We start from the raw sequence: 27933 nt of genomic DNA, 5'->3' as shown, positions 1-27933 counted from the left end.
AGACAAACACACACACACACAAACACACACACAGAGACACACACACACAGACATAAACAAACAGGCAGACACACACACACAGACACACACACACACACACACACACAGACAAACAGACAAAGACACAGACACACACACACAGACAAACAGGCAGACACACACAAACAGACAGACACTCACACACTCACACTTTCTCCTCAACACCACACGTGTTCATTCTACTGGCTCCCCTTAAACAGGCCCCAGTTAACATCTGAAAGGCGTCCCCGTTGATCGGGCCCCCACCCCCCAGGCTGCCCCGCCTCCCCGCTTGCCCGTCCTGAGCTGCACGGGCGTGTCTGCCCTTGTTCCTCCACCTTCCCGAGAGCAGCACCATTTCTGGGTCCTTCCTTCAGATGACAACTCTCCCGCACCAAAAAATCCCGGTTAGGGCCCGACGATCCCCGTCAGAACCTTAGCACCTGATCCCGGGGAGTCACGGAGGCTGGTGAGTGCTCGAATCTCCATGACACCAATGTATTCGGGTCAGACATGATTCTGGGATTCGGGACGTGAGAACGCACCTAGCACCCAAAGCATCGGTGATTTTGTCCTGTCCAATTGCACTGTGTCTCCAGTGGATGGGCGCCCGTCCGCCGTTTCAGCTCGTCTCACGCTGTGACAGCAGCCGTCCCGAGGCAGGCCTTAACAGCCCCCACCCATCAGCAGTGCATCACGCATTAGGGTTTGCTTGTGTAAAACAGCAGCCAGTCTTTAAGGCCTTGCAACATTAAAAAAAGAACATTACTGAGTGCTACAGTATTTGCCGCTGAAGTACTGAGGGCTGGCCCAGGGTTAGTGGCATGGTAAATTGCCCTTATGTCGCACGGAGGGTGGGGGGGGGGGGGGGGGGGGGGAGCCAGTCTGCCGTGTTTGTGCCTGTCTGCTGCCCCAAACACTGATCCCACTCCTAATCTCATTTGCTTAAACCTAAGCATCTCTGAGAGGCCCCCCCCCCCCCCCCCGCCACGCTAGGCCCCCCCCTCACAGAAAATACTGGGCGGGGGGGGGCGTGTTGTGGGGATAAGACCTTCTTTATTCCCCCCAGCTTGTTGGATCTACTGGAAAATGACTGTTAGTCAAATCTTCCTGAGCAAATGGGGGGGGGGGGGGGACCCAGATATCATAAGCTGAAAAAGGGGGGGTGGGAGCGTTGGCAGTACCAAAGTAAGCAGGCCTGGAGGGGGAGTGATGAAATATTGTTTACATGACCCATTGTGACACAGGGACAAATAACAGAATCTTTGTCTAAGCGTCGGCATGGGGACCGGGCCCCCAGTCCGGAACGTGGCTCGGCTGGAACCGTGTCCCTAGGTATTGGTCCAGGGAGGCCCACATGGACAAAACCTTTGGGTATTAGTCCAGAGTCCGGTGGGCCAAAGGCTCAGTTGGGATATGAAACTGGAGAATGCTGCAGAACAGGACAGTGGATTATGGGGGATGCGGAGACAGGGTGTTTTACGACACCGTAGCGAGACTGACAGTGGAAAATGATGCCCCTTCAGTTCAGTCTGTATGTTCCCTCAGGGCGCAGGCCAGCGCCACTGGCCCAGTATGAATGGCCTAATAAGAACCTTGGTTACCCCAGCCCACATCCAGCGGGAATTAGTGAAGATTAAGGCCCATAATCCTGTGCAGCGACGCTTCCTTTGTAACAGTCACCGCTGATGGCTTGCTAGTCAGCGGGCCCCGGCTGCCGGCTTTGCGACGCCCTCCGTCTGCTCACCTGCGGTCCCACGGCGGCAGCGAAGCGTCCTCAGCGAGACGCCGCGACAGTCAATGAACAGGCGTCATTCCGCAGCAATACGGCCCATGTTTGCAGGCAGCCCCAGAACGATGAGGCTTGTCACCACGGCGATAATAGTGAGGGACGGGTGCTTCTACGGGGAAAGCTCCGGCCGCCTTTAAATATGCATCGGGACAGCGGAGAGATCGCGAGGCGTAGATGCGCTTTTAATTTTGTTGATCAATCAAGTTTTATTAAAGCCCATTTGTCACAACGGCGGAAGGACAGGAGGAGGCGGCGGGGAAGAGGGGGGCGATTTGTCAAGAGCAGCGGCCAAGGGCATCCCTTCACCTGGGCTACGAGGAAGATAGAGGGGAATACCTGCTGCCACCCGGAAATCAGACCCGTCCCGAGTCTCATTCAGGGCCCATGTCCGCCAGGTTAGTGCCGATCGCGACACGCGGCTTCCTGCAGGTCTGACGATGCCCCACCCCCCATACCAGCTTCCGTTTCACCCTTTCCATCTTGCCGGAAATGACTTGAGCGGACTTGTCAAAGTGGCGTCCCCGTAGGGCTCAAGGCCAATCCAGGTGCCGGGTCGCGGTCCGAGCTGCGGGGGTGGGGGTGGGTTTCCCCCTCTGCCACCACCCTCTCTCGCCCACGCCGAGCCGCTCCAAGTCGGCTCCCATCAAAGGAAATTAAATGATTAATTATCCTGGCCCTCCTACTAATGATGTAAAAGCATAAAAAATTAAAAGGGGGAGCAAAAAATTATAATAACTGTTTTTTTTTTTTTCTTGAGTAATACGTGACTCCCTTATACTGCCGGGGGGGGGCGCGGGGGCGAGAAGCGGTGTAGCGACATATGAATTTCAGATTTCTCAGGGAGACATCAAAGCCCACAGTCCCGAGCCCGACAAGGACACCCTCTGATTTTTAATTCCGTCCCCTGATTGTATCGCGCCCTAACGAAGAGCGGCAGCAGGAAAGGGCGTATCGTCAGGTGGGGGGAGCGGAGGAGGAGGAGGAGGAGGAAGAGGGGAGAAGAAAGGGAAGCACGTCCGAAACGTGGGCATCCGCGCCCTTTGTTGTCACGGCGATCACAGAGCAGCTTTCATCAGAGAAGGAGCGTCTACTCCCTCGCTTCCAGGGGGAGGGTGCGGGGGGGGGGGGTGCGGAGGGGGGGGCTCTCTCACCTTTGTCACAGTGGCCTCTTGAAAAAGCTTCAGTTTATTCTGATTGTCAGCAGCAGAGTCCATGCTGTGGTGTCAGCATCAAACATGCAGGTGTTTATTATGTGCACACACACACACACACACACACACGCACACACACACACACACACACACACGCGCACACACACACACACACACACAGGCCTTGCTCTGAGTGGCACAGCTCGGGCCATGCATCCCATTTGTTAGTGACGGACCGCCGCAGACGTGCTGACGTTCACCACGGGGGCGCACCATAGGAGGCGAGGATACTGCCGTCTCACTGGGACGCTCTCGGGGGTTGACGGTTGAGGGCGTGTCCCACCCCCCCTCCCCGCCCGCTCCAAAAGCTGAAAGCCCCCTGGCACCCTGCTGTTCCCCAACGGCCTGCATGATGCTCTCAGCTGCGTGGGCGGAGGTGAGCGGGTACCGGGACCGGACACCTCTGGCAGCCCCGCGGACTCAGCGGTGAAATAATCACATGACACACAGAGGCTGATTCTCGTCTTTAATTTGAAAATGTCACCAACACACTACGTGCAGGTACAGAGCACAAAGTTCATCAGACGGGAGACGAGGGCACCCACCCGATGACAGACACTGCGGGGGTGAAACCAGCCAGACGTCCCATAATACTCCAGATTGATAGATCAACCTGGGAGTCCTCCCTGGGGGGGGAGTATGAGTTGGAGCCAGGTGACGCCTGATGACGCCCAGGGCGTAGCCTCACACAGCCCCCGCCTCACCCTATCACCTGGGCTCAGGTGTGCCACCATTGGCAGGTTCACACTGTCCCTCCGGGGGCCGCGTGAGCGACTGCTACGTGCTCTGCCATGCCGCTCTGTTACCACCCCTCCTCCAGGCCCTAGGAGGCATTGAGAGGGAGGAAAAGGCAATGGGGGGGGTGGATATCACACACACATCGCTAGGAGGAGGGCGGTGGCTGGGAGATCGGGGGCATCCATGCAGCTCGGGCGAGGACAGCAGGTCCGACACTGTCACTCAACTTCAGCATCCTGGAAACTCTGAGGGGCGAGGGGGGGGGAGGGAGGGAGAGAGAGAGAGAGAGAGAGAGAAAGAAAGAAATAGACAAAGAAAGAAAGAAAGAAAGAAAGAAAGAGAGAGCGAGAGAGAGAAAAAGAAAGAAAGAAAGAAAGAAAGAAAGAGAGAAAAAGAGAGACAGAGGGACAGAGAGCGAGAGAGAAAGGGAGACAGAAAAACAGAGAGAGAACGAGAGAGAGAGAGAGAGAGAGAGAGAGAGAGAGAGAGAAAGAAAGAAATAGACAAAGAAAGAAAGAAAGAAAGAAAGAAAGAGAGAGCGAGAGAGAGAAAAAGAAAGAAAGAAAGAAAGAAAGAAAGAGAGAAAAAGAGAGACAGAGGGACAGAGAGCGAGAGAGAAAGGGAGACAGAAAAACAGAGAGAGAACGAGAGAGAGAGAGAGAGAGAGAGAGAGAGAGCACATGGGAGGGCCCTGCCATCATGGGAATCGGGCATCTGAGAGGCATCACCCTAATTGCCAGGTATCCTCCAAAATCCTGGTAAACAGAAAATAAACACACAAAGTCAAATGGCTTTGAACCCTCCTGAGGTGTGGATGCGACTCATTAATTGCATTAAAGGAGGAACTCTGCAGCTCAATGAGGACAAGCACGAAGGAGCAACCCTCAGACCCCGGTCCCCCCTCTGACCCCAGTACCCGCTCAAACCCCAGTCCCCCCTCAGACCCCGGTCCCCCCTCAGACCCCAGTCCCCCCTCAGACCCCGGTCCCCCCTCAGACCCCAGTCCCCCCTCAGACCCCGGTCCCCCCTCAGACCCCGGTCCCCCCTCAGACCCCAGTCCCCCCTCAGACCCCAGTCCCCCCTTGGACCCCAGCTCCGCCTTGGACTCTGGTTCCCCCTCAGAACCTGGTCCCCCCTCGGATCCTGGTCCCCCCTTGGACCCCGGTCCTCCCTCGGACCCCAGTCCTCCCTCGGACCCCAGTCCTCCCTTGGACCCTAGCTCCGCCTTGGACTCTGGTTCCCCCTCAGACCCCGGTCCCCACTCGGACCCCAGTCCTCCCTTGGACCCTAGCTCCGCCTTGGACTCTGGTTCCCCCTCAGACCCCGGTCCCCACTCGGACCCCAGTCCTCCCTTGGACCCTAGCTCCGCCTTGGACTCTGGTTCCCCCTCAGACCCCGGTCCCCACTCGGACCCCAGTCCTCCCTTGGACCCTAGCTCCGCCTTGGACTCTGGTTCCCCCTCAGACCCCGGTCCCCACTCGGACCCCAGTCTCCCCTTGCAGCCCAGCTCCGCCTTGGACTCTGGTCCCCCCTCAGACCCCAGTCCCCCCTCAGACCCCAGTCCCCCCTCAGACCCCGGTCCCCCCTCAGACCCCAGTCCCCCCTTGGACCCCAGTCCCCCCTTGGAGCCCAGCTCCGCCTTGGACTCTGGTTCCCCCTCAGAACCTGGTCCCCCCTTGGACCCCGGTCCCCCCTCAGACCCCGGTCCCCCCTTGGACCCCAGTCCCCCCTTGGAGCCCAGCTCCGCCTTGGACTCTGGTTCCCCCTCGGATCCTGGTCCCCCCTTGGACCCCGGTCCCCCCTCAGAACTCAGTACCCACTCAGTCTCCCTTGGACTCTGGTCCCCCCTTAGACCCCAGTCCTCCCTTGGACCCTAGCTCCGCCTTGGACTCTGGTCCCCCCTTAGACCCCGGTCCTCCCTCGGACCCCAGTCCTCCCTTGGACCCTAGCTCCGCCTTGGACTCTGGTCCCCCCTTAGACCCCGGTCCTCCCTCGGACCCCAGTCCTCCCTTGGACCCTAGCTCCGCCTTGGACTCTGGTCCCCCCTCAGACCCTGGTCCCCCCTCTGACCCCAGTACCCGCTCAAACCCCAGTCTCCCTTGGACCCTAGCTCCACCTTGGACTCTGGTCCCCCCTCAGAACCCGGTCCCCCCTCGGACCCCAGCCCCCCTTGGACTCTGGTGCCCCCTCCAACCTCGCTCCATAAAGCCTGACATCCAGCAGTGCTGCGTCACGTCAGGATCGGGTCTGTTAAGTGGCATGTGACACGACCTCGGTATCCGGGGCAGGATGCGCTTCCAGTGGACCGGGAGCGGCAAGAATGCCACGCAGCGGCCGGCGAGGAGCCAATCACACACTGTGTCACTGTGAATTAATTAGAGCACCGTTTGTCAGCACGCTAATTACAGAAAGCGGCGGGTCTTGCAGGGAGCTCAGCACAGCTCTCTGTCACGATTAGGAAACACAACATGACTCCTGTGTGCAAAGTGGATGGCATCTGCGTCTCTGTGAGGGCGCCGCGGGAGTAACAGCCCGTGTAAGCGCAGCGATACCCCTGTCCACCCCATTAAACACACGTACAGCAGAGTGTCCGTTAGCTGGTGCGGGTCATGGGAGTGGGGGGTGAGGTGTGCACCAATAAGTCTGCATACAGTTACACCGCATGCCCATGTGTGTGTGTGTGTGTGGATTAGCTCTGGAACTTGCTGCTTGGGGCACAAATCAGCATCAGCACCTCTGCTCTACATTAGGATTACCCTCCACCCCCCACCCCCAGCCCGCATCTGCTTTGCTACAGGATGACCTTCGGGGGTTGTGTGTGTGTGTGTATGTTTGTGGGGTGGGGGGGGGGATGCTGCTCCCCATTTCACAATTTATAAACACTTTTGTTTTCGTGTGTGGAAACCTGACACCCACGCCGGCGCTCAAACCTAAAACTGCAACACGGCCTCTGGGGGCAAAATTCGCAATGAGCAAATGAATAAATAGTTAATCAAAGACGAAAGAACTGTATGCTCACCGAGTAAGACACGCTCACACGTACGCACGTGCACAAGGACGCTCGCACGCACCTTCAGCGGGAACTTTTAATGGCGGCTCGACGGAGAGGACTTGAAAGGATGAGGTCCCTCCCCGTGTGCTGGGTGCAGGAATTATTCATCAGCCACACAGGGGGGGGAGCAAGAAAACCTGCAGCACGGCTCCTCTTAATTGCCTTAAAATCGCCGTAAACGATAGCGGACAGGCTAGAAAGCGGCCCTTGGTCACAGAGTCCTGTAATCCGTTATGGCTTTGGGATAGCTGCTTAGCAGTCAGAGAAGGACCTGCAGCTCCCAGCCCGGAAATAAAACGTATCAAAAGCGGCGGCGGGATGAATGCGTCGGGAACTTTAAAGCCGGCTTCTTACGTGCCGTGTGAGGGCCGCGTTCGGTCTGTGCCAGGTGGGCTGGTTACCGCCCCAGAGATGTGTGCGAACATATGGATTTCCCTGCATGCACCGGGACCAGGACAGCTAGCGAAAGTCCAGGTGCCCTCGCGCTCCTCTATTCCACCCCCCTGCTCCCGCTGCACGTTTTATTACCCCGATTCTCCACTTAAACTCTTTACCCTGCCCCCCCCTTCTCTAGACAAGCAGGCTGAAGAGACCTTTACTCCTGGTCCCTTCGGTGACCCGGGCAGCTGCCGCAGTCAGACGGGTCAATCAGCAATTAGAACGACTAAAGCCACTAACCTGATTCGGCCCCGGGGCGACCGGCGTGGACCCCCCTGTGGGGCCCCCAGGGCTGGTCATAGCTTCCCGGAAACCTGAGCATTGATTAGTTTGTACCGATTCACTCGTCTGTCCCTGAATCCACTTTATAGGATAATTAATGTGGCAGACTGCTGCCGCTATGTACATCCTCACCGTAACCGGGAGACGTGGTGCTTTCCCGTCAGGCAGGCGTTACACCACGCGCCCTGAGTTATACATCTCGCTGAGCACTTTCCGGAAATCCACTGAGAGCTGCTTGCAGCTGAACTGGGTGAGAGGGAGGGGGCATACAGGGTAGATACACAGCAATACGGAGACATTAACCACCAAGTGCGAACTCTACGTGAACCACTGCTGACCGGCTCAGTACAATTTCATTGCCGTCGATACAGACTCAGGTAACGACCAGATCCAAATTACTGCTTTGGCTGTGTGTGTGTGTCACTCCACTTGTTTACGCCTCAGTCTGCCCCCCCGATACTGAGTCATGTGAGTTTGGATGATTGACAGGTATCTGAAATTTAGAAATGAATCTGTTCCCAACCTTGAATGACTTATTCCACTTGTGATTTTCTCTTGTCTAATTATAAATGTGGCTGATGCTTTGAAATAAACACCACTAATTAGGCTCTCTCTTGTCCCCGCTGGAAAGCAGTCACCCCCCCCCCCCCCCCAGAAGAAAACCCTGTCTCCCAGAGGCCTCACCCCTGCTGTCCTACCACACGCTCCTACCTCCTCTTTGCTGCTTTTCGCTTGCTTCAGCGTCTAAGGGTCTAATATGGTTACCGGGTCTGGATTTCACCAGAAAGTCTCCATGCAAACACTTGGCCGTCCTGCCGGAACATTCCGGTCTCATTGCTCCGTTCGTCGTCCCCATAAAAACGTGGAGGGGGAGAGGCAGCCGGGTCTGGTTCTGTGAACGGAGGAGAGGGGGGCGGCTTTCAGTACAGGGCACGGAGACTCACTCCAGTGCTGAGCCGTACGGGTCGTGGGTCCGTGTGCCGAAGGAGAAAGAGGTGGGGAGGCGTGGGAAACGACAGCCCTGTGATGTTAGAAAGAAAAAGTGCAGTATTAAAGGGGGAATGCAGTGAGGAAAAGAGGAGAAATGAGAGGGAGGCCAGGAGGAGGTGATGCTGATGATGAACATGGGAACAAGGAGGTGCGGATGCAGGAAGTACAAATACTGAAAGACAAAATAGAAACTAATTTGAAAAGCTGCATTTACATAGATAATAGGGGGCATACTGGTTAGAGTCCAAAATGGTGCTGAGAGAATTCATATCTTATTGCAACCCTGAAGTTGACATACTTCAATAAAGGGTCTGCTTACACAACAGAGTACATAGAGTGGATTCATGAAACAAACGCGCATAATCCGATGTCCGAGATTTTGCCGAGTTCAAAAACTAAACAGACACGACGCCGCGTCCCGAACGCAGAGATTATGCCTCGTTCATTGCGGCTACACGCGCTAATCCCGCCGTCCACGTGACGCCGAGATCGCCATCGTTCTCTGCCGATATCATTTCCCACCAGTTGTTTTCGAGTGCTCTTAAGAAGTTCAAAAATAAAAGACAATTTCATTGCAGGAATATGAAAAATAATATCAGGCTCTAGGAGAAGGGGAGGGGGGGGGGGAAACAACGAATTCAGGTGCATGCTTGCAGCCCTCGAGCCCGGTGGCTGTTTACCAATCCATCAGTCAGACTGTGAGAGCGAGCCATCCATATTCAGGAAGCACAAATTCCACTGCTTATCGCACCAAACCTGGTAAACCCTTTGCATGCCCCCCCATACATACATACATACATAAGTAACCACATCTTTATGTAACCGAGGAGCAAGATCCTGGCCAGGGGTAGTGTTACTTGGAGGGGTAGTGGAGAATCACCTTGAATTCCAAGTAAAGGATCATATGTCCGCAGTGCGCGCAAGCACGCGGAGGTGGGTGGGTATTTTGGGAAGGGGGATTTTAATGTGCTGAATTTATTGTAATCATCCCGTCGATTTTTAAACCTTATTGGGGACGCTGTACTTGTTATGACAGATATTCTCATTATGGGCACACTTTGTTCTCCTTACCCGTCCCTGAACCCCCGCGCGTACAAATGTGTCTCATCCGGACAGCCAGAGACAGCTGGCATCCCGGCTGCAGGTGAGCCGAGGTCCAGGTCGCTCCCCACCGCTCCCCAGCCTTGCTCTCAATCTCCCTCCGTTCACTTTTTCCGCACGCCCCTCCTTTCCATCCCGGCATTTCCCCTTCATACTTCCCGCACAAACTTCCCATATATTTTACGCGTATCTTCCAAACACGCCACTTCATTCACTTGTTAAACTCTTTATAATCTGACCATTTTATGGGAGTTATGCGAAAGATTATTTGCAATGTAAATTTTTTTTTTTTTTTTTTTTTTCTGGGGGGGGGGGTGATTATTTCATGCCAGTGTGGCGATTTTATTTTCTCATTACGGAGAAGCGAGACCAAGTCCGTTTCTTGCGGTGTTCAAAGGCTGCCTGGCTGAGCACCACACACCCATCCTCGGAGCGTGCGGTACCTCCGCCTCACGGCGCAGCGCTGGCCGGGGATTGAAGCGACAACTCCGGCTAATTGCGCGCCGGTGCTCCGCATGAATATTCATGGCCGCGTCTTCAGAGCCCCGCCTAATTAGTCCAGAGAAAGAGGGAGAAATCTTGCACCTTTTTACAAGAGAGACACTTTCCTCCTGCTTTCCCCTGGGGGATGCTGGCGGAATAGCCCGAGTTCATTAGCCAAAAAAAGAAAGAACGAAAAGACACCTGAGAGTGTAGCGGAGTGGCGCTCTTGAAGCTTCGCGCTATTACTCTCCAGCATTAAGTGCCTGTTGTACGTCTGTCAAAAGAAATAGTCAGAAGTAAATAAAACTTGAATAAAATTGAATGATTACAGGAAGGGGGTGGGGTTGTTTTGTAGTCAAGTTTTGGGCGAGCCTAATTTGAAGAAAAATGCCAAAAAAAATCATTGGTTACAGACTGAAAAGAGTCTGTCGTGTTTTTCGGTTAAACCGGTTTCTTTTATTAAACTCCATAAGTTTTAGTCAGTTTGTGAAGCGCAGGTGATCGTGAGCGCAGTCGCAGCGCCGTATCTCCCAGCTCGCAGTCGCGGTTAATTAACTCTGCAAAGTGACGTCACCTGGGCGGCATGTCGATTTCTGCATGCAAAGCAAAAACGGGGACGCGTCTGCAAACAACTCTGCCACAAGTAAACGGAACAGCAAGCGCTTAAAAGCGTCCTGTGTGACACTTTCCTAAGCAGAAGGTGTCACACGCTTCGCTCGGGTTCACTTCTTAATTAAACATGATTAGTACAATTATTAATTATGAAGAAAAAAATCTTTCGATAATTACAACAGTAAAAAAAAATCGCGTCCGATTTCATTATGAAAAGCGAAACATTTTAATTCATGGATATAGGCCTAAAGTTTTATTTACTCATTTCTTTTAAATTGTATCATTTATAAAGGTAAAACGATTATACATGGGTTTGTCGCATTAGAATACGCGGATTGATAAACACTTAACCACATAACGTGTCCCATTACAATTGCTACACCTGTCAGAGTAAATTAAACACTTATTACTGACAGGACGCCTCCTCCGTCGGACGCATAATTTTCTCTATGTTGAATCGATAAGGATACTTAGTAAAAAAAAGACTTCATTTTATATTCGCGTTCAATACAATCACTTTGCAAAGTTATCTGTAGAATCTAGGTGCTTTAATTACTGTTTCAACTACAAAAAAACAAACCGTTTTATTTTTAAATAGACCTAAAATTTTGGACAGGTTTTCTTCCCCCAGAGGTTATTGTGTCAGTTAACAATACCTGAGTAAAGTGATGGCGGAAGCAGAATTACTTATCATGTCATAGACTTAACGTTAATTTCGAAATGTAATTAAGAGAACGAATATAACATATTTCTCTAAAAAGATTAAACTATCGATTAAAGCGTGAGTCTTGCATTTCATTATATGTATTAGACTTGATACTGCAGTAAAACTGATCGTTATAAAAATAGCATTTCTTATCCTCGTACGCACTTTTGATTTAATATTTGTTTTTACTTCGCATTTATCAGGAATAATAATAATAACGAGGGTAATAATAATAATAATTTATTGTTTTAGTGCTAAAGGTAGAATGTAAAATGAAGGCATTCGGATCAGCAGAGAGGCACTTGTGCATTAATTGCATTGAGGCATGTTAACCGTGGAGGACGTCCCCGGTGAGGTACTAACACGTGACAGGCGCGGGGCTCCAGGCGTTGGTCGTGAGTAGGAAAGGGGACTGAGCACGAGCTCCGAACTTGCGACTTTTCTGACGGGTACAGAAGCACGCTTACATTGGACGCAGGCGCTGTCTGCAATGCCGAGGCACGTTAAAATGTACCATGCCGCAGATAAACCCGAATAAAGCAAAAGAAAACTTCGGTTTTAGATTACATAGACGTTCTAATGTTTCACGTGCAAGATTTCATTTTGATTTTCTTTTGACGACGCTGATTACAAATGTCTGCAAAAAAAGCGGGTTACCAATTTACTGTCAAAATAGGAAGGTTGGTTTTTAAGAGCCGATATATATAGGGAGGATTTATTAAAGGACAAATATGGAAACCGGGACTGTGCACTAAAAGTAGAGTGGATGAGGCCGAAGGACTTTTAGTGAAGTACTCAGTCCCTGAAAGCGGATAGTTATAATTTATTGTGTGTCAGCATATCACTCACATCAAGCGATGAAACACTTTGATTGTATTCGACGTTGGTTTTTTTCCCTTTATATCTTAAAACGGGTCTTTTATTTGTGGGTTCCTCGACGTACTGTGTTTCTGCCGTAAGATCTGTGACCCCTTTCAATCCGCTCTCCATAGCAACCTTCTACATCCTCGCAAAAATTCACCTCGTTCAGACAAGGCCATATTCTCCACAAAAAGCGAGCCGAGCATCTGGTGCTTCTTTTAACCAGCACTCTTTGCTGGCTTCACAGTACAACAGTGCATTTGTTTCGAGCCGCCCAGTTCACTCCCTAATGCGAAAATGACCAGTCTTTTTATAGACACAAAAAATCAGTAATACTTAATACTTACGCATTTTAATTTACTGACTCGCGGAAGAACAGTCTCTTGGCGCAAGGCAGACGACACAAAAGCCTAGAACACAGTAAATCCAGTAAAGTTTGCGGTTTAACTGCTAAATGTGGGAGTAGGGTGGGAGTCGTTGAGTAATGAAATAATACGAACTTGAGTTTCTCTACTTTAAAATTACAGATTTTAAAGATTTAAACATTTTTTTAGATAAACTTCTAATTCACTTGAGTCGTGTCTTTAACGTTTACTTGACGTTTACGCACTTGGTTATATATATGCGTGTAAACAAAAGGCAAACTGAATTAAAACTCCGCTTAGTAGCATATTAACCTACAGGGTAAATAAGACTATGCTTTTTTGTGCGTTGTGCAATCGTGTTTTTCTGTTGAATTCCCAGTGCATCGCGTTATTTATATCACACGACACACACACATACACATACACACGTGCCAAAGGAAGTCATGTCCGACATAACCCCAACAACACGACCCTGCTCCCCCGAGTAATAAAGGAAGAGCAACGTTTGATCATGCTTAATAACTGCATGTCTGATTTTGAACGAAAATGCAGATTTAATGTTCAACATCTGCGGTCTTACAGGAAACAAATAAAAAGACAAACAGGGGCAAATTGTGAATAACCTGCTACTGACTGATGTTTTTCCCCTCATTTTCTTTGCTTCCAGTGAACAAAAGCGCAGGACTGAGAAGTACATATGAACCCCATTAACAGTTCCTACGCGTTTGTGTCCTTAAGGGTGTGCGCGCTACAATGTGCCTGCCTTCGCGCGACTCTATATCCCAGTGTTTTATGTATATATATATTATTTTTTTTTTTTTGAGAGGGCTGGGTGGCGGTCGCGTGCTTACATTAAAACAAATTTATTTAACCCTCCCAACAGTTAATAGTTTACTTCCGATGTTCTACGACAACTTTTTCTTTCGACGGTTTATGTATTTACATACCTTATGAACCAACGAGCGACATGCACATTTTTACAATTGAGTTTGGATACATAAGACGACAAGTGATATTCATTCAGAAATAAAGACTGCTCGAACGCAGTACATTTTCAAACAGCGTCAATTTAACACGAAGGACACAAAGTTAGCTTATTAATAAAGTCTGCGGGCAGCCCCGCTGCGGTGCATATTCGAGCTGCCTTTTTGTTATTTACGAATTCATAAAACATCACTAACTGCTTATTTATATATCTTTAAATAAATATATAATGTAGGTTCAACAAAACCACGCCTTTCTTGAGACTGTGACGAGCACCTGTGACCCCCAAGAACATCCAGTCTATCGCACCCCCCGCAACTCAGTCTCATAGATGAGTTAACCAGAGGGATGCTGATTACACATAAAACAAGGACGCTTACCGTTCGGCTGCCTTCGGGTCTTTTGTGGTTTCTGGGATACCTCGTTGGCTTCTTTTAAAACCTATGAAAAATAAAAACGAACTCCAAGGTGTAAGATTAAGAAGAATATACGAATATAAAGTATATTAAAATAAACGATCAGATTAAGGTGACGTTTTAACGATAGTAAAACGCTGCGGTTTTATGTAACGGTTGGAATGTGTGTCTGATTGCGGAGTTTTAGACGACTGGAAAGGGAGAGATGTAAGATTTGTTTAAAGCCCCGAATTTCCATTTAAGAACGTGATTGTGTTTGCAAAGATCCCTTTCAATCTTCCCATCTCCCCCTCTGTAGCCTTCAGCCTCTCTGCAGCTGCTTTGCAATTCATGGAATTGGTAATTTGCTATTGGGACAGAACGTGAAGGGAAAAATAATCAGATAAACTGGGGAAGGAGTGCAGAAGAAACCAGAAGAGAGAAGCGCCGGATTTCTCCATAAGTTGCTGTTCAGAAAAAAAAATCATGCAAGAAAAAGTGTTCAATATTTACAGTTCGGATGGGGTTTGTGTAGCGTTAGTGATAAGACGTCTTTTTTATCACGATCAGCGACTATACTGCTCGGCGTTGGATGTAAATTGTGTTTAAATTCCACATGCACGCCCGCGTTCATATACACTCAAGTCTTCCTCGGATAGCGGTGAATCCAAATATATCTACCAAATTTCTGACATTACAACGCAAACGCATTTTACGTGTATGCATGGGAAAGGTGAAGGAGTGGACTGCACTTTTAGATAATCAGATTTAATTTTGTTTGCTGTGATCCTGCCAGTAGGTGCTGTCTACCTTACATTGTACACTGTGTCATAATGAGTTTGATTTCATGGGATATATCATACTGAGTTTTACTTAAATTATTTAAATAACGATTATTAAAACTAATGAACCAATGGGTTACTTGGTTAAAATGCCACGGCTCGTCATAATGTCATAATTAACCATTAACTGTGTTGCATAAATGTTGCGGTACCGGTGTAATGAACAGACATTAAACTCCGCAGCGCAGATTCTTCGGATCGCAAAAAAAGTTACACTACAGCGGTTAAGTTCGCCTCATATTCGAATACTTTCGTCATACACTGATCGGCTATGTTAGCTAACAAAGCTTTAATCAGCCAATGCACCTGACTTTGTACGTTCAGGCGACTGCACTGCACAATACTCGACAGACATCGGCGCATAAAATGCGCTTTGAGCGAAATGTCTGTTAACAAGTCGCTCGGCGGTGTCATCGTAGAAACTGTAATGGGCAGAGCCGATTAAAATAACATCCGCTTCGCATGAGCTGCAAATATTACAGAATGAACAGACGACTAATTCCACGCACCATGATAAATTCCTTAATATTTAGCGAAGGCACTGATTATAACGTCATTTTCTTGCTGACAAAACCCACGCAACTGACAACCTTACATTAATGCCACATCGTATTTGTTTACGCCCGTTTCTTTTGTGAAGGAGGGTGTATTCTTCGGAAATGGAACAAGAATGCTAATCTAGTTTATTAGGGAGCCACGTTTAAGCTGCAGTGACTAAACGGGCTGTGGTGGGGAGACGTATATTTCTTACAGCGCTGCAAAAAGATCTCTGTACTCCCCCACGTGGTTATTTTCAAAACAACTCGGATAAACCCGGAGAAACCCAATTATTCCTTACTGTTTCCCGGCCCCTTCTGCCTTATCTAGTTGGGGGGGGGGGGGTGGAAACGGAGAAAACAAACACGGGGACGGCCAATTGCGAGGAGCCGGGACCGGCGTGCCGTCAGCCAACCGAGCGGCCCGCAAGGGGGAAAGCGGAATATCGGGCCACATGAGTCAGTGACGAGCCAATGCAAGCGAAGGGGAGGAGTGTCTTGTCGTTTTCGAGACCTCCCTGAGAAGATTGTTGCATTTTTGGCTCTAAAGCCCGGAGATCTCCGAAGTGCCGTCAGTGTTCGAAGTAGAAGTCATGGCTACAACAGCTCAGTATATTCCTCGGAATAACTCTTTACCTTCCAATCCACTCATGCATCCGGACTCGGATAGGATGCATCAGGGGACAACTTACAGAGAGGTGCAGAAAATGATGCACCACGAGTATTTGCAAGGACTTGCGGCGACGAACACTGGGCATCCGATGAGTTTGACGCACCACCAGTGGCTACCCACCTCCAGCACCGACTGGACCAGCGGAACCCACATCGGGCAGCCCGAGCACAATAAATCAAGCGTTCAAGCCAGCAGAGAGGACCTGAACGGCGGCTTTCACCACAGGTCGCACCTGGTACACCAACAGACGCAGAACAGCCACCACGGGTCATGGGCGCCAACCACGACTCACCACTTGTCCCCACTGTCTCCTGCCTCCAACGGCCACCAGTCCCTTGTCTACTCCCAGCCGGGCTACACGAATCTGAACGCCATGCTGAGCCCGCAGCCCTCATCCCTGCACCACGGAATGAGAGACCCACTCCACGAAGACGCAAGCAGTCACGACAACCAGATGGAGTCCCCACAGCAGCCTTTTGGACACCACCAAGACCACTCAGACGAAGATGCTCCCAGCTCCGATGACCTGGAGCAGTTTGCTAAACAGTTCAAGCAGCGACGGATCAAACTGGGCTTCACGCAGGCGGACGTGGGCTTGGCGCTGGGGACCCTGTACGGTAACGTCTTCTCCCAAACCACCATCTGCAGGTTCGAGGCGCTGCAGCTGAGTTTCAAGAACATGTGCAAACTTAAGCCGCTGCTTAACAAGTGGCTGGAGGAGACAGACTCCAACACCGGCAGTCCAACCAATTTGGACAAGATCGCCGCTCAGGGCAGGAAACGAAAGAAGAGGACCTCGATTGAGGTCGGGGTGAAAGGCGCGCTGGAGAACCATTTCTTAAAATGCCCTAAACCCTCCGCCCACGAGATCACCAGCTTAGCTGGAACTCTTCAGCTGGAAAAAGAAGTTGTCCGCGTTTGGTTTTGCAACAGAAGACAGAAAGAGAAACGGATGACCCCGGTCGGGGTACCTCACCCGAGTATGGAGGATGTATACTCACAGGCAGACACCCCCCCGCTACACCACACGCTACAGAGTCCTGTCCAGTGACTACTTTAATGAACTAGTCTATTATTTAAAAGAGAAAATAATTACAAAAGGGACTGTGGAATTTACAGTATTTTATTTTGCTTTCGTTTTCTTAAAAAAAAAGAAAAAAGAAAGAGATATGGCAAGTGATTGGTCGCCGGTAACCGAAGATTATGGTACAAAACATGTAGGCGTGCTGGAAATTTTTGTTCGTTTTAATAGGTTTATTTCTATGAAAAAAAATCCACGTGCATTTAAATAAATCAAAGATTTTATGTACCAAAATGTGGAGGAGGATGAGTAAGAAAAAAAAAAACATATAGGCAAATGAACCTTCGTGCTATTGAAAGAGAAATCGCGGGCCGTTTGTGCTTTAACTGCTGAAGCTATTTCCGAAAGAAATTTCCACAAACTCGGCCTTTTCACTAAATAGCGTCGCGTTTTTCCTGTTTTTTTTTCTGGTTAACCGGATCTATTATTATTAATTATTATTGTTATTGATTTCGTTTACGTATTACTTGTGATGTATTGCTTTTCGAGTACCCTAGCATCAGTGTCTCTACTGTACTGCAGAACTAAAAGTATGTCATTTTTGTTTATTTCTATTAATTATAATGCTATTTAACACAGCATAAAACAACCTTTACTCCTTTACGAGTCCACAATGGGGGGAAATCGTGAGCGGGATGGGGGCGTCATATTTTTGAGGGAAAGCGTGACAACACTGGCAAAACAGTGACACTTTCGTCGAAAGCATTTCTGTAAGGATATCGCCTGCTGGCAAAGCCGCAAAAACCAGGCTTAGTGACGGCAATGGCCAAACCTGCATATAGAAGCACACATCACACAGGACAACAAACGGATTGTTCAACTTTTATTTGTCTGTTTTCTCCCTTTCTTTTGCGTGTAGCACTTATTTTTTAACGTCACGGTGTTGTTGCTGTCATTCATTAATTAGTTATTCTTTATTGTGAACGAATTTCTTCTCAGTTGTGCAAAAATGTTCGTGTTTACAGTTTCAAAGAGTAGTTGACGCTGTCAAGTAAATCGCTGACCATCATACAATTACAATAGAATATTGTAAAAGTGATTAGTGAAACACAACAGGAAGAATGTTAAGTCTCAGGTAACATTCACCCCAGCTCGACCTCTCGCTGTATTATGTAAAAAATGATCGACTTATCATATTACTATCAGTAAAAAGGCTATCCCCCTTGGTTTAAATAATTGTTTGACTATATCATATTCAGTACATGCTGATAACATCGGAAAATGCTCATAGCAAGGTAATGAAGACAGGCTTTTCGGATATGTTTATCATTTTTGTGTGTTTTTCCGCTAAATGTTCGGCAGATTCGAATAGACAGACCCACGGCAGATTCATTCCGCAGCGTTACCCGATACAACGCGATACCACTACTTTTTATGAAACGCATTTTAAGATACTGTTGCCAGGATTATTTCCAATATGTAAATATGTCGAATATGTAAACTTATGAATTTGTTTTGATTTTTCTTTTTCTTTCTGGGCAGTTTTGTACACTTACTAATTCCGAAAAGATATTTTAATATGATTTCATTTATGAATTTGCCGTTTATAAATATATACATATATATTTATTTCCTAAATGTGTTTTGGAGCTTTTGTTTAGCTCTTTAATAATTATGTTGCAGTGAATTACAAAATGTTTTGTTTACTACATTGGTTGTATGTTGATTGCAAAATGTAGACTGCAAAGTCACATTTATATTTATGTTTTAGTAATATTTTATTACTTACATAAAACGCATATACACGAAAAGGTGTTCTGTCTTTCTTAAGTATACTAATTCACCCAAAACGTGTGTCGCTATCTATCGTGACACCGCCAAATGTGTGTTAAACAATTTCTAGAAACTCTAAATTTGACCAATGTCAAATGTAAAATGTCTATTCTACCCCTTCAGCAGTTGTCAGACCAAATGTGTTAAATTTAAACTGGTAATCCGTCATGTGAGAATTCGCTTTAATCGAAATTTGTGTTGATGTACTGTTTTAAAGGGAACCGAAATCTTACCTCAGACATTCCGTATCAAATTCACACGGCCGCCAAAGGCTGTTCCACATTCTTGTGTAATCGCAGTATTAAATTGTGCAATATTAATATGAAAATGTTTACACTGTTGTCATTTACCGGACCGCTTTTGTAGGTACTATTATTATAATACATTCTGGAAATGAGTGTTAATGCAGCCTTGCATTAATTATATAAACAACCCAATGCAGAAAATATATTGTGTCGTTATTTACTTTATTCTTTACAAGAGTGTTGAAGTGTAAGAAGCACGCAAGGTATAAATTTACCTGAAAGTGTAGCAGCGCACTAATTTCATACAATCGGTCAAAGAAAGATGTGTGCATTTTGGTTAATTTAATCCATCCATCCATCCATCGCCGCAAAACAGCGAAAAAAAATCAGTACACAGCATGGGGAACATACAGTGTATACTGTACTCGGTACAGCATGTGTTTTGCCTTCTTTCTGTATCACCTGAACACAGGTGCGCGCCCTTCCGGAGCTTAATGATTTCCTACCACGGCTTTATGGCTCAGTTAAATTACGACCTGACAGCAAAGATGAAGAACCGATCATAAAAATCTGAGGTCTGCTGGAAAATACGTCTCATTCGTCAGTTACGATAAGTTACTTATTACGATTATCGGGCCCTGGTTATTATAACAAAATACTGGGGCGCTCATGTTACCCCAAAACTCTGCAAATTGTGTGAAATTAAAAATTCAGTCCTTTTAAAATACAAATGTATTCAAATATAAGCGCCGCATAGCTATTAAGTAAAATCAAAACGAACGAGTCATACGTCTTTGCAGATGTTAAATAGGTGAATTTGTTTACTTATCTCGCTTTATCGGTTAAGAAGGATTTAGACGGGTTTGCTTAATCAATCAGAATACCACGTTTCTTTTATTTGTACAGGCTTCCCACTTGTCGACTTAGGCATAAATACATTAACAACACTATGATAATTTAGTCTGTTCTAACAGCACGATAAACGTTATGGAGATTAGAAGAATAATTCAAATTAAGAGTCTTCTGCTGTGTGATTCTAAGCTAGATATGCCATTTTACAATATGGCACATACATTTCTGGACGTAGCCCTACAACGAGATGGGAGACTTTCTAACAGTTTCAAAGCAGTTTGAATCTCTGGTAAATCTGACCCACAGTACAGGCCCGTCGGGAAGGAAAGTGGCCAATCAGAAGGACTAAACTGGACCCCAACTGTGTGGTCTGCGGCTGATTTGCGGTGTGATTCGTAAGCATAATTCTCAGCTCCTTAATTTTTGACGTTGTATATGCCGATTTCTTCTTCAGTTCGCTTTTATTGTTTTCAGTAAATTACTGTGTTGTGCACTACAGTATCCTTACGTATGTAGTAGTACTGCAATGTCATGATTAATTAAACTTAAATTAAAATCTGTGCGGTCTTTTGTATAATTATTTTTTTGCTTTTTGTGACCCTGTAACGATTTTCCAGTTTAAATTAAAAAAAAAAAAAAAAAACTAATGCATGTTGTGTATGCAACTCCAAAATGTAAATGATTTAATATTTTGGAGGGTTTATTTTTACACACTCAAGATAATTTCCGTTTTTGGTCCATTTGATATGTAACATAGGCATACAAATAATTCGATAGTTTGCATTAGTCTGCGGTTAGTAAATAACAAACTAATAGTTTTTCTGATGTTTTCATTTATGACAACTCGGAGAAGAGTCTTTACAAAATTCACTGGTTCAAAAGTAAATTTTCAGAAGCGCATGTTTTCCGCAAGGTTCAGGGGACTAGTGCCGGTTTGTGTGAGTATCCCACATTTTCTATTATTTCTATTATGGGATAATTCATAGCCACCCCTTTACACTGGGATAGGAACACTTTTGTAATTCATTTTTTGTAACACTTTTGTACGACTGAAAGAAAGGGCTAAATTGGTGATATCACCGAGCGCGTGAATAGCAGCGCAGGCTGTTTGGATTGACACAGGCGCCCTCTAGCGTGAAAATGAAGAACCACTCATTGCAGTTTCAACCGTGTCAACTAGTTTAATAAGTTAGTGGAACGATATCAGCTAGATCACAAACCTGTAGTCCTCTCGTGCCGTTTTTTTCCCTCGTAAAGCTTACACAACCGCTGCTTGTTAACCCGTATATTAGCCAATCTCTCCGCACCTCTTGGACAGAGACCTAAGTTGGCAAGCAGAAAATGAAATTGATCGTCTGCGCAACATATTTTAATGCCATAAAACTATACAACAAAGTTACCGAGATTCGTAAAGCGAAAGCAGGAAGCCCTTGATGAACATCGCGGCACTGCGGTGTTTCTCATTCCGACATGCGCCGTTAATGACAGCCATTAATCAGGCGCGTCCAAACAAGCGCGTCCGACAGATGCTGCAAACCTATCGTTTAGGCCTGGCTTTGTTTTTGTTTACTGAACACACCTAACCCTAACCTGTAACATGTAACAGCGCTTGAAAAACTACTTTTTTTTGTCGCCAGACCATCAGGCAAATCTTACTGACAGCAAGCGATTTTACTGGGTTATAGAAATTTACGGAGAGAGACCCCTAGGCCTTTAAGTTCAGTAGGAAATCCATCAACAAATTAAAAATGATGACATGTACGCTATATAAATGATCGTTACTTTGACACTCAAATTTACTTGTGTTGAATGTATGAACGCTGTTATTTGCTGCGAGGAAATGTGTTTGGTCACTTTAGTCCCATAAAAATCAGATGGCAGCAGGTTGGTTTTTAGTTACGCCTTTAACGTGAACAATGGCATCGCTTGCTCTTATCATTTTGATTAATTACGTTAAGGCTGCAGCAGGAGGAAAACTAATCTGCACTGGGCTCAGTCGCCATAGTTACCTTCCTCCACGGTGTCGTGTCGGAGGCCCTTGGCGTTCGGATGAAACGTCAGTCCCTTCGACTGGCAGGTCGAAGGTTCGGCAGGTGAAGCGGCAGTTAAGCAGAGCTGCTGTGAGTCTGGTCCCAGGTGAGCTCCAGAAAGCAGCTGAATGGTTGTGGCCGCAATGCCTGATGATCCTTGTTCTCCTCTGTCAAACGGTGTTATTAACTCTCCTGGCCACGACAATCATGAGCTGAGCATCTGCTCTGTGTCCATCCCCTGTATCCGTGGGAAATGAGTGTGATTAGGCTGTTTACTGGGACGGCACGATGGCACAGTGGTTAGCATACCTTTGCTGAACAAGGCTCACCTCCCAGCCCTGCTTCTACGAGTACGGATCTTGCATGTTCTCCCCGTGTCAGTGCTGGGTTTCCCCTGGGTACTCCGCTTTCCTCCCACAGTCCAAAAAACCGTGCCGAGGTTAATTGGACTTACCAAACTGCCCATAGGTGTGCATGTGTGAGTGTGCCCTGCGATTGCTTGGCACCGCATACTGGGTAGTTCACTGCCATGTGCCAGTAGCTTCCTCGATAGGCTCCAGACCCCCCCACCACCCTCAATGGGAAAAATTTAATGTATGTTTACATTCCAGCCCGCTACAATATGGCTTCCTGTCGTGTACCTAAGGTACGATTCCATTTCCTTAAATAAGGAACAGAAACACCAACTGTATTGTAACATGCAACGTTAGATCTCAGTAGTATTTGGTCAGACTGCATAGGCTGGGCACCTTGATACAGGGATGGTCTCAAAGTGTCAGCGCTAAGTGAGGTTGCTGTCCTCTTCTTCCCTCTCATTGGTGTATATAAGCAGACTAACCCTCCCTGTTGTCCCATATGAGGAATACAGGCAGAGCCCTGGGGTGTGATTTACAAACCTACTATAGTCGTCTTGTTCACCATGAGTTGAGGGTCATACTTCCGTTTAAGCTTTGCTGGAAAAAAGTCCTTCAGACTCTGAAGACAGAGGGAGAGGGGACAGGGTGACGCAACGACGGTGCCACTAATAGACGTTAACAAAAACAGCAGAAAGGTGACTGGGGTACTTCCTGTCACATGGGCACGTGTCAACCACCCCTGCCCCACCTATTTTTCTCTTCCGGCTGCAGCATATTTGGAGACACACACACACATTGTAATACATCCTTCATAGGAGAGCACCATCAAACGCTGAAGATGTGGATTAGCAATGATTAGTGGCGGATTATGGCTGGTTAATGGCAGGGAAATGCATTAGGATCTGCAAGCTCCAGGGATTTCTCTGCCCGGTGGATTTGCATTGATCCCCGGCAAATAAACATGGATTAGCAACAGCTATCTGTCAACAGATAAACAACGCAAAGCACGTTATTTTCCATTGTGGCTATTAATAAACCCACACGCAGTACAACAGCAGCGGTAATTGCTGTAATAACAGGGCACAATTACAGCCTTCATGCTGATCTGGTTGCCACAGAAGCTGGAAGGTGTAACACGGTGCTGAGCTAAATCACTCTTCCTGAATAGAAACGTAACAGTACAGTAATGTCTCTGTCGGGTCTCTCAGCAGGAATGGAAGCCTAATTAGATTTTCCCGTCGCCGTGAGTCGGAGCCTGAGATTGGTGCTCCGCCGGTCCAGCAGTCGGGAATTACGAATGAGAGCAGAGCTCGGGTCCCGGGTATGATGGGGTGCCGAGGTAGCGATGGAAGAATTTGCGACTCCCGGATAAGCGCATGGGCACCGGTGACTGGGTGAATGTGGCACGTGTTTTTGGGGAAACCGAGGGCAGTGGCACCTGCAGAAAATTTCCATTTGGTTGGCCATCAGTGGTCACTTATATTTATGGGGGTAGCCAGGGGTAATCACTCCTGATGGGGATGAGGGAGGGGGACAAAACTTACACCGAGGTCCGGCAGGGTGATGTCATCTGGGGAAACGCGTCCACTCAAACCCCAACCCAGCACCGTCTTCCTGATAAATACCTAATCCTCACTGTGAGGGGGCAATAGAAGGAAGGAATAATGTATTTTTTTTTAATCTAAAATTCCTTTTTCACCCTCCCACCAGGTTCGCTCTCACCGCTAGGAGTGGCTTGAAAGGCAGGCGGTAGAGTGGCCGTGCGCCCATGCGGCGAAGGGCTGCTTTCCATATGAAAAAGGTCCAGCGGTTTCTCCACACGAGCCGAGCGGAAGCGGCCCCTGGCTTATTTATGACGGCGAGTCTTCTCCGGACTCCTCGACGGCACGCACCCCGACATCCAGGGGTTAAACACGGCTTCAAAAACCTCCTCTCTGCTCCTCCATCTCTTTGATTCTCTTTTTTCCCCCGTCAGAGAGCCAGTATGGGCGTCAGCGAGATGCTCTTAGAGCAGACCTCCTCACTCTTTATTCTTTACATTTACAGATATGGTGGAATCTCCCCAAGCTTCTTCCATGGAGTCTTGGGGACGGGTGGGTGCAGATTACAGGAGACCGGATGCTTTTACGTTTTTGTATGAGGTCATTCTTGTCAAGAAGTGCAGGTGGTGAGGGACCAACTTGAACATTTAGTCTTAGGAGCCTTTGAAATATCTCCGTTTTGGGTCATATGACTTATCGTTTTTTTCCTCTAATGTGACTCCAGGGTGCATCCCCATGCCGGCCCCCATGCCCTGAGGAAGGTGGGGGAGAGCGCTTCACTAGCAGTCAAGGTCACGCAGTCTCTAAGGCGTTCTGGTTGTCTCAACAATTCAGTAATTTTGAATTTTACATAATAAGGGTTTTTACATATTTGGGGTTTTGTACAGGAGCATCGGGCATTGGGAAAGAGGGGGGGTGACTGGGAAAATGGCTGGGGGGCTCAAGCCATGGAGGACTCAAAGCGAAGCATCTTCTCACGGTTGTCGATGGCACAGGCCAAGATGCGCCGTTAACGGGGATATTAGGCATATAAAATGTAAGATGTGTTATGCAGGTGAACGACACACAGAGGGCGCTGCCCTCAGAAACAAACTTTCAAAATGGTGGAGAGTTGTGGTTCAACAGACGCTACAAGGAACGCTTGTTGACAAACCAATACTTTGCATTCAAAACAGGTAAGGAATGTATCAAAGACACTGAAAATCCCGTTTGCAAAAGATATGGGCAATCTTTTAAAACTAAACAAAGCAACACGTACCCCGTTCATTCAGAGAATTAAAGCAGATGAGTTACATTGCGAGGTCATGTTGTGTTAAAAAAATAGTGATTTCAGGTGCCATTAGCTCGTTTCACCTAGAATGTACAAGTTACTTGCATTGTTTGGTTTAGCTTACACTGTTTATGGTAAACGGTAAGTGCTAAATGATTTGTGCTGTATTATGTTGTAACATCCTTGCCGTTAATGTGTCACTATAACCGCAACCTATATAAATCGATATTTACAGTCAACAGTTGTCTGTCAGCATGTCAGGAAATTTTGACTAGGCAACCAATTATGTACAAAATGTATAAAGAGGTGTGTGTTTGTAGCTCTGACTGAAAAGCGAAACAACTCTTACTGTCCACCTTTGCAATGTGGATCCAGCATATTTGTCTTATTGTCTTTTGCACAGAGTATTTAATGTATTTTTATTCTTGAAACTTGTGTCTGTCTTGCTTGTCATCGTTAGTGCAGACATCATGGATCTGAGAATAACGTAACTTCATTCCTCCGTGTGTCCTGCACATACGGCGGAATTGACGATAAAGACTTTTCTTTTTCTAGCCGGAGGCAGAGGAAGTTGCTGTGCCTGGTGAAGGACTGCAGCGAGCAGAGTCACAGATACAGCCGACCATCACGGAAGTGTTTCAGAGGCAGAGAAAATGCGAGAGCAACTCAAAGGAAGCTAAGAAATTGGACGGGGCAGTGACTGAATCCTTCTGTATAGATCCAGTCTCCATCAACGCGGTAAAAACGAAGTGGATTCCAGCAGATGTTTTAGCAGTTCAATCCCAGGTATTGGCTACCAAGTCGAAATAATTTCATGTATATAGATTCCTAAAATGTACAAGAGCTCATAACCTACCACTTCACTGAGATGCCTTATTATTCCTGCATAATTCCTGATTTGTGAGCTCACCTTTACATCTGTTACTCTATGGTATGTTTCCACATCATGGGAGCTGTACTCGGTTGGCGTCTGAACATAGAACACTGGCCTTTGAAGAGAAGATTGAAGAGGAATGGAGGTCAGACATTTCAAGAACGGCAGTGCCTTCAACAGCAAGAAAGCCTTTAAAGAAAACTAAAGCTGGATCCCATGTTTTGTGCACAATCTCCAGCTTACGGTGAACAAAGCTATCAGCATTGACAGAGCTTTGTAAAACCATGTCTACCTTCACAGGATCAGTGTAGCTTTCATGTCAGCTGGCCAAAAAGCAGAAGGAACTCTCTACCAAATAAATGGTGAATGCACTTGTTGGAATTCTCCATGTGATATGATGGAGCAGCAGTTATGTGTGTGTGTTGTGCTGTCAGAGGACGGGGAGAAATGTCACCTAATGCTGAAGCTTCTGATATTACGGTTTGGGGTGTCTGAAGGGGGGTTTACGACTGCTGGGTCATTTTAGTGATGCACTAAGTGGTGAGAAAACCACGAGTATCTTCTCAATCTTGCCACTGGTGAAGCAGGTGACTCTGCTCTTGGGCAAGAGATGAAAAACGTGACTGCAGAGTACCTGGATCATTGAAATGATGAACGGCAGCTACAGATGCATCTTGAACACTGCAGCCTACCTCGATCCGAGGTTAAAAGACAGCTTTGTCTCACGTAAAAGTAAGTCTCCTGGAACGAGTGAAGGTTGTTCCCAGTGACAGAAGTGAAAAGCCCCGTGCCAGAGGAAACCGAAGGCTCGAGTCAGGGTCTAAGACAGACTTCCGAGACAGATTTCAAACACCTGCTTTGCACGATACAAGGAGCAAAAGACAAGTACAACAGATGCTGTCACATCAGCTCCCGCAGAGCTCTCTCCAAGGGACGAGCTAAAGGGTGAGATTCAGCTATACAACAGAATGTCTGAAATCAGTACTGTGGAGGATCCACGTTTTTGTTTTTTTGCCAGAAAGTGTCTGTGTATTGTAGCATCCAGCTGGCCGTCTGAGAGCATATTCAGCATTGTGTGCTTTATTGTGACCCCACAACGGACTGACCGAAGAAAACATTGATATGTTGGTTTTTCTTTCTGTTAACCCCGAACTGGCAAAGAAAATGTTGACAATGCAGTGAGGGTTATTGCATTCAAGAGTCAGGACACTGATTACCAAATAGACTCTACATGGGATGCCAGTAACTCATTAGGGACCCATGCTATGATACATTAGGGACAAAAGCATGTCTTTGGACTGCAGGAGGAAGCTCGCGATGGGGAGGACATGGGGAGGACATGGGGAGGACATGTAACAGGCACGCACAGAGCAAAGGCAGGTTATGAGCCCCTCAGCCCTGACGATGTGTGGTTAGGCCTCTGCCTGGGATCAGAAGGTTGCTGGTTTTAATCCCATCCTCGGCAGAATGATCACGTTGCTCTCAGGCCCTTGGGTTTGTCGGGCCCTTAACTCCCCTAAAATGCTTCAAGATGCCAGATAAACAGCAGCCCCTGCACTCGTATCCCAGACTTTGCCCTCAGCTGTGCAGGTCTCAAAGGAGAGCAAGATGGGATATCCAATGTACCTCTTAAAATGGCAAATAAAGCATCATTTTATTTGAGTCTCCTCGTGTGACTAGTAGCATTTAATTAGCAGCTGGAACATCGGGGGAGGCGACGTACTGCACAATAACGACTTAGAGTAGGGATGAGGGGGAGAATGGGGGTGGGGGGGGAGCCCCAAATATGGCTCTATAGCGAGCCAAGCAGAGGAGGGATGATGAGAGTCGAT

The 27933-nt window shown here is 47.5% G+C and overlaps 1 protein-coding gene and 1 long non-coding RNA gene across 2 annotated transcripts; both read left to right on the top strand.

Annotated features, from left to right (window-relative positions):
* The first annotated feature begins 376 nt into the window (after window positions 1–376).
* Window positions 377–27444, top strand: LOC125727862 (uncharacterized). Its single transcript, XR_007388873.1, has 3 exons — window positions 377–487; window positions 2054–2205; window positions 25783–27444. It is a non-coding gene; the product is annotated as an uncharacterized LOC125727862 (long non-coding RNA).
* pou3f1 (POU class 3 homeobox 1) lies at window positions 14993–19374 on the top strand. Its single transcript, XM_049004839.1, has one exon. The coding sequence runs from the start codon at window positions 16000–16002 to the stop codon at window positions 17128–17130; it is 1131 nt and encodes a 376-aa protein (XP_048860796.1). The 5' UTR covers window positions 14993–15999; the 3' UTR covers window positions 17131–19374.
* Window positions 27445–27933: the final 489 nt, after the last annotated feature.

The sequence above is a fragment of the Brienomyrus brachyistius genome, unplaced genomic scaffold (assembly GCF_023856365.1).
Source record: "Brienomyrus brachyistius isolate T26 unplaced genomic scaffold, BBRACH_0.4 scaffold121, whole genome shotgun sequence".
Classification (NCBI taxonomy): Eukaryota; Metazoa; Chordata; class Actinopteri; order Osteoglossiformes; family Mormyridae; genus Brienomyrus; species Brienomyrus brachyistius.
The sequence above is the reverse complement of the archived record's forward strand: the minus strand, read 5'-3'. Positions and strand labels throughout refer to the sequence as shown.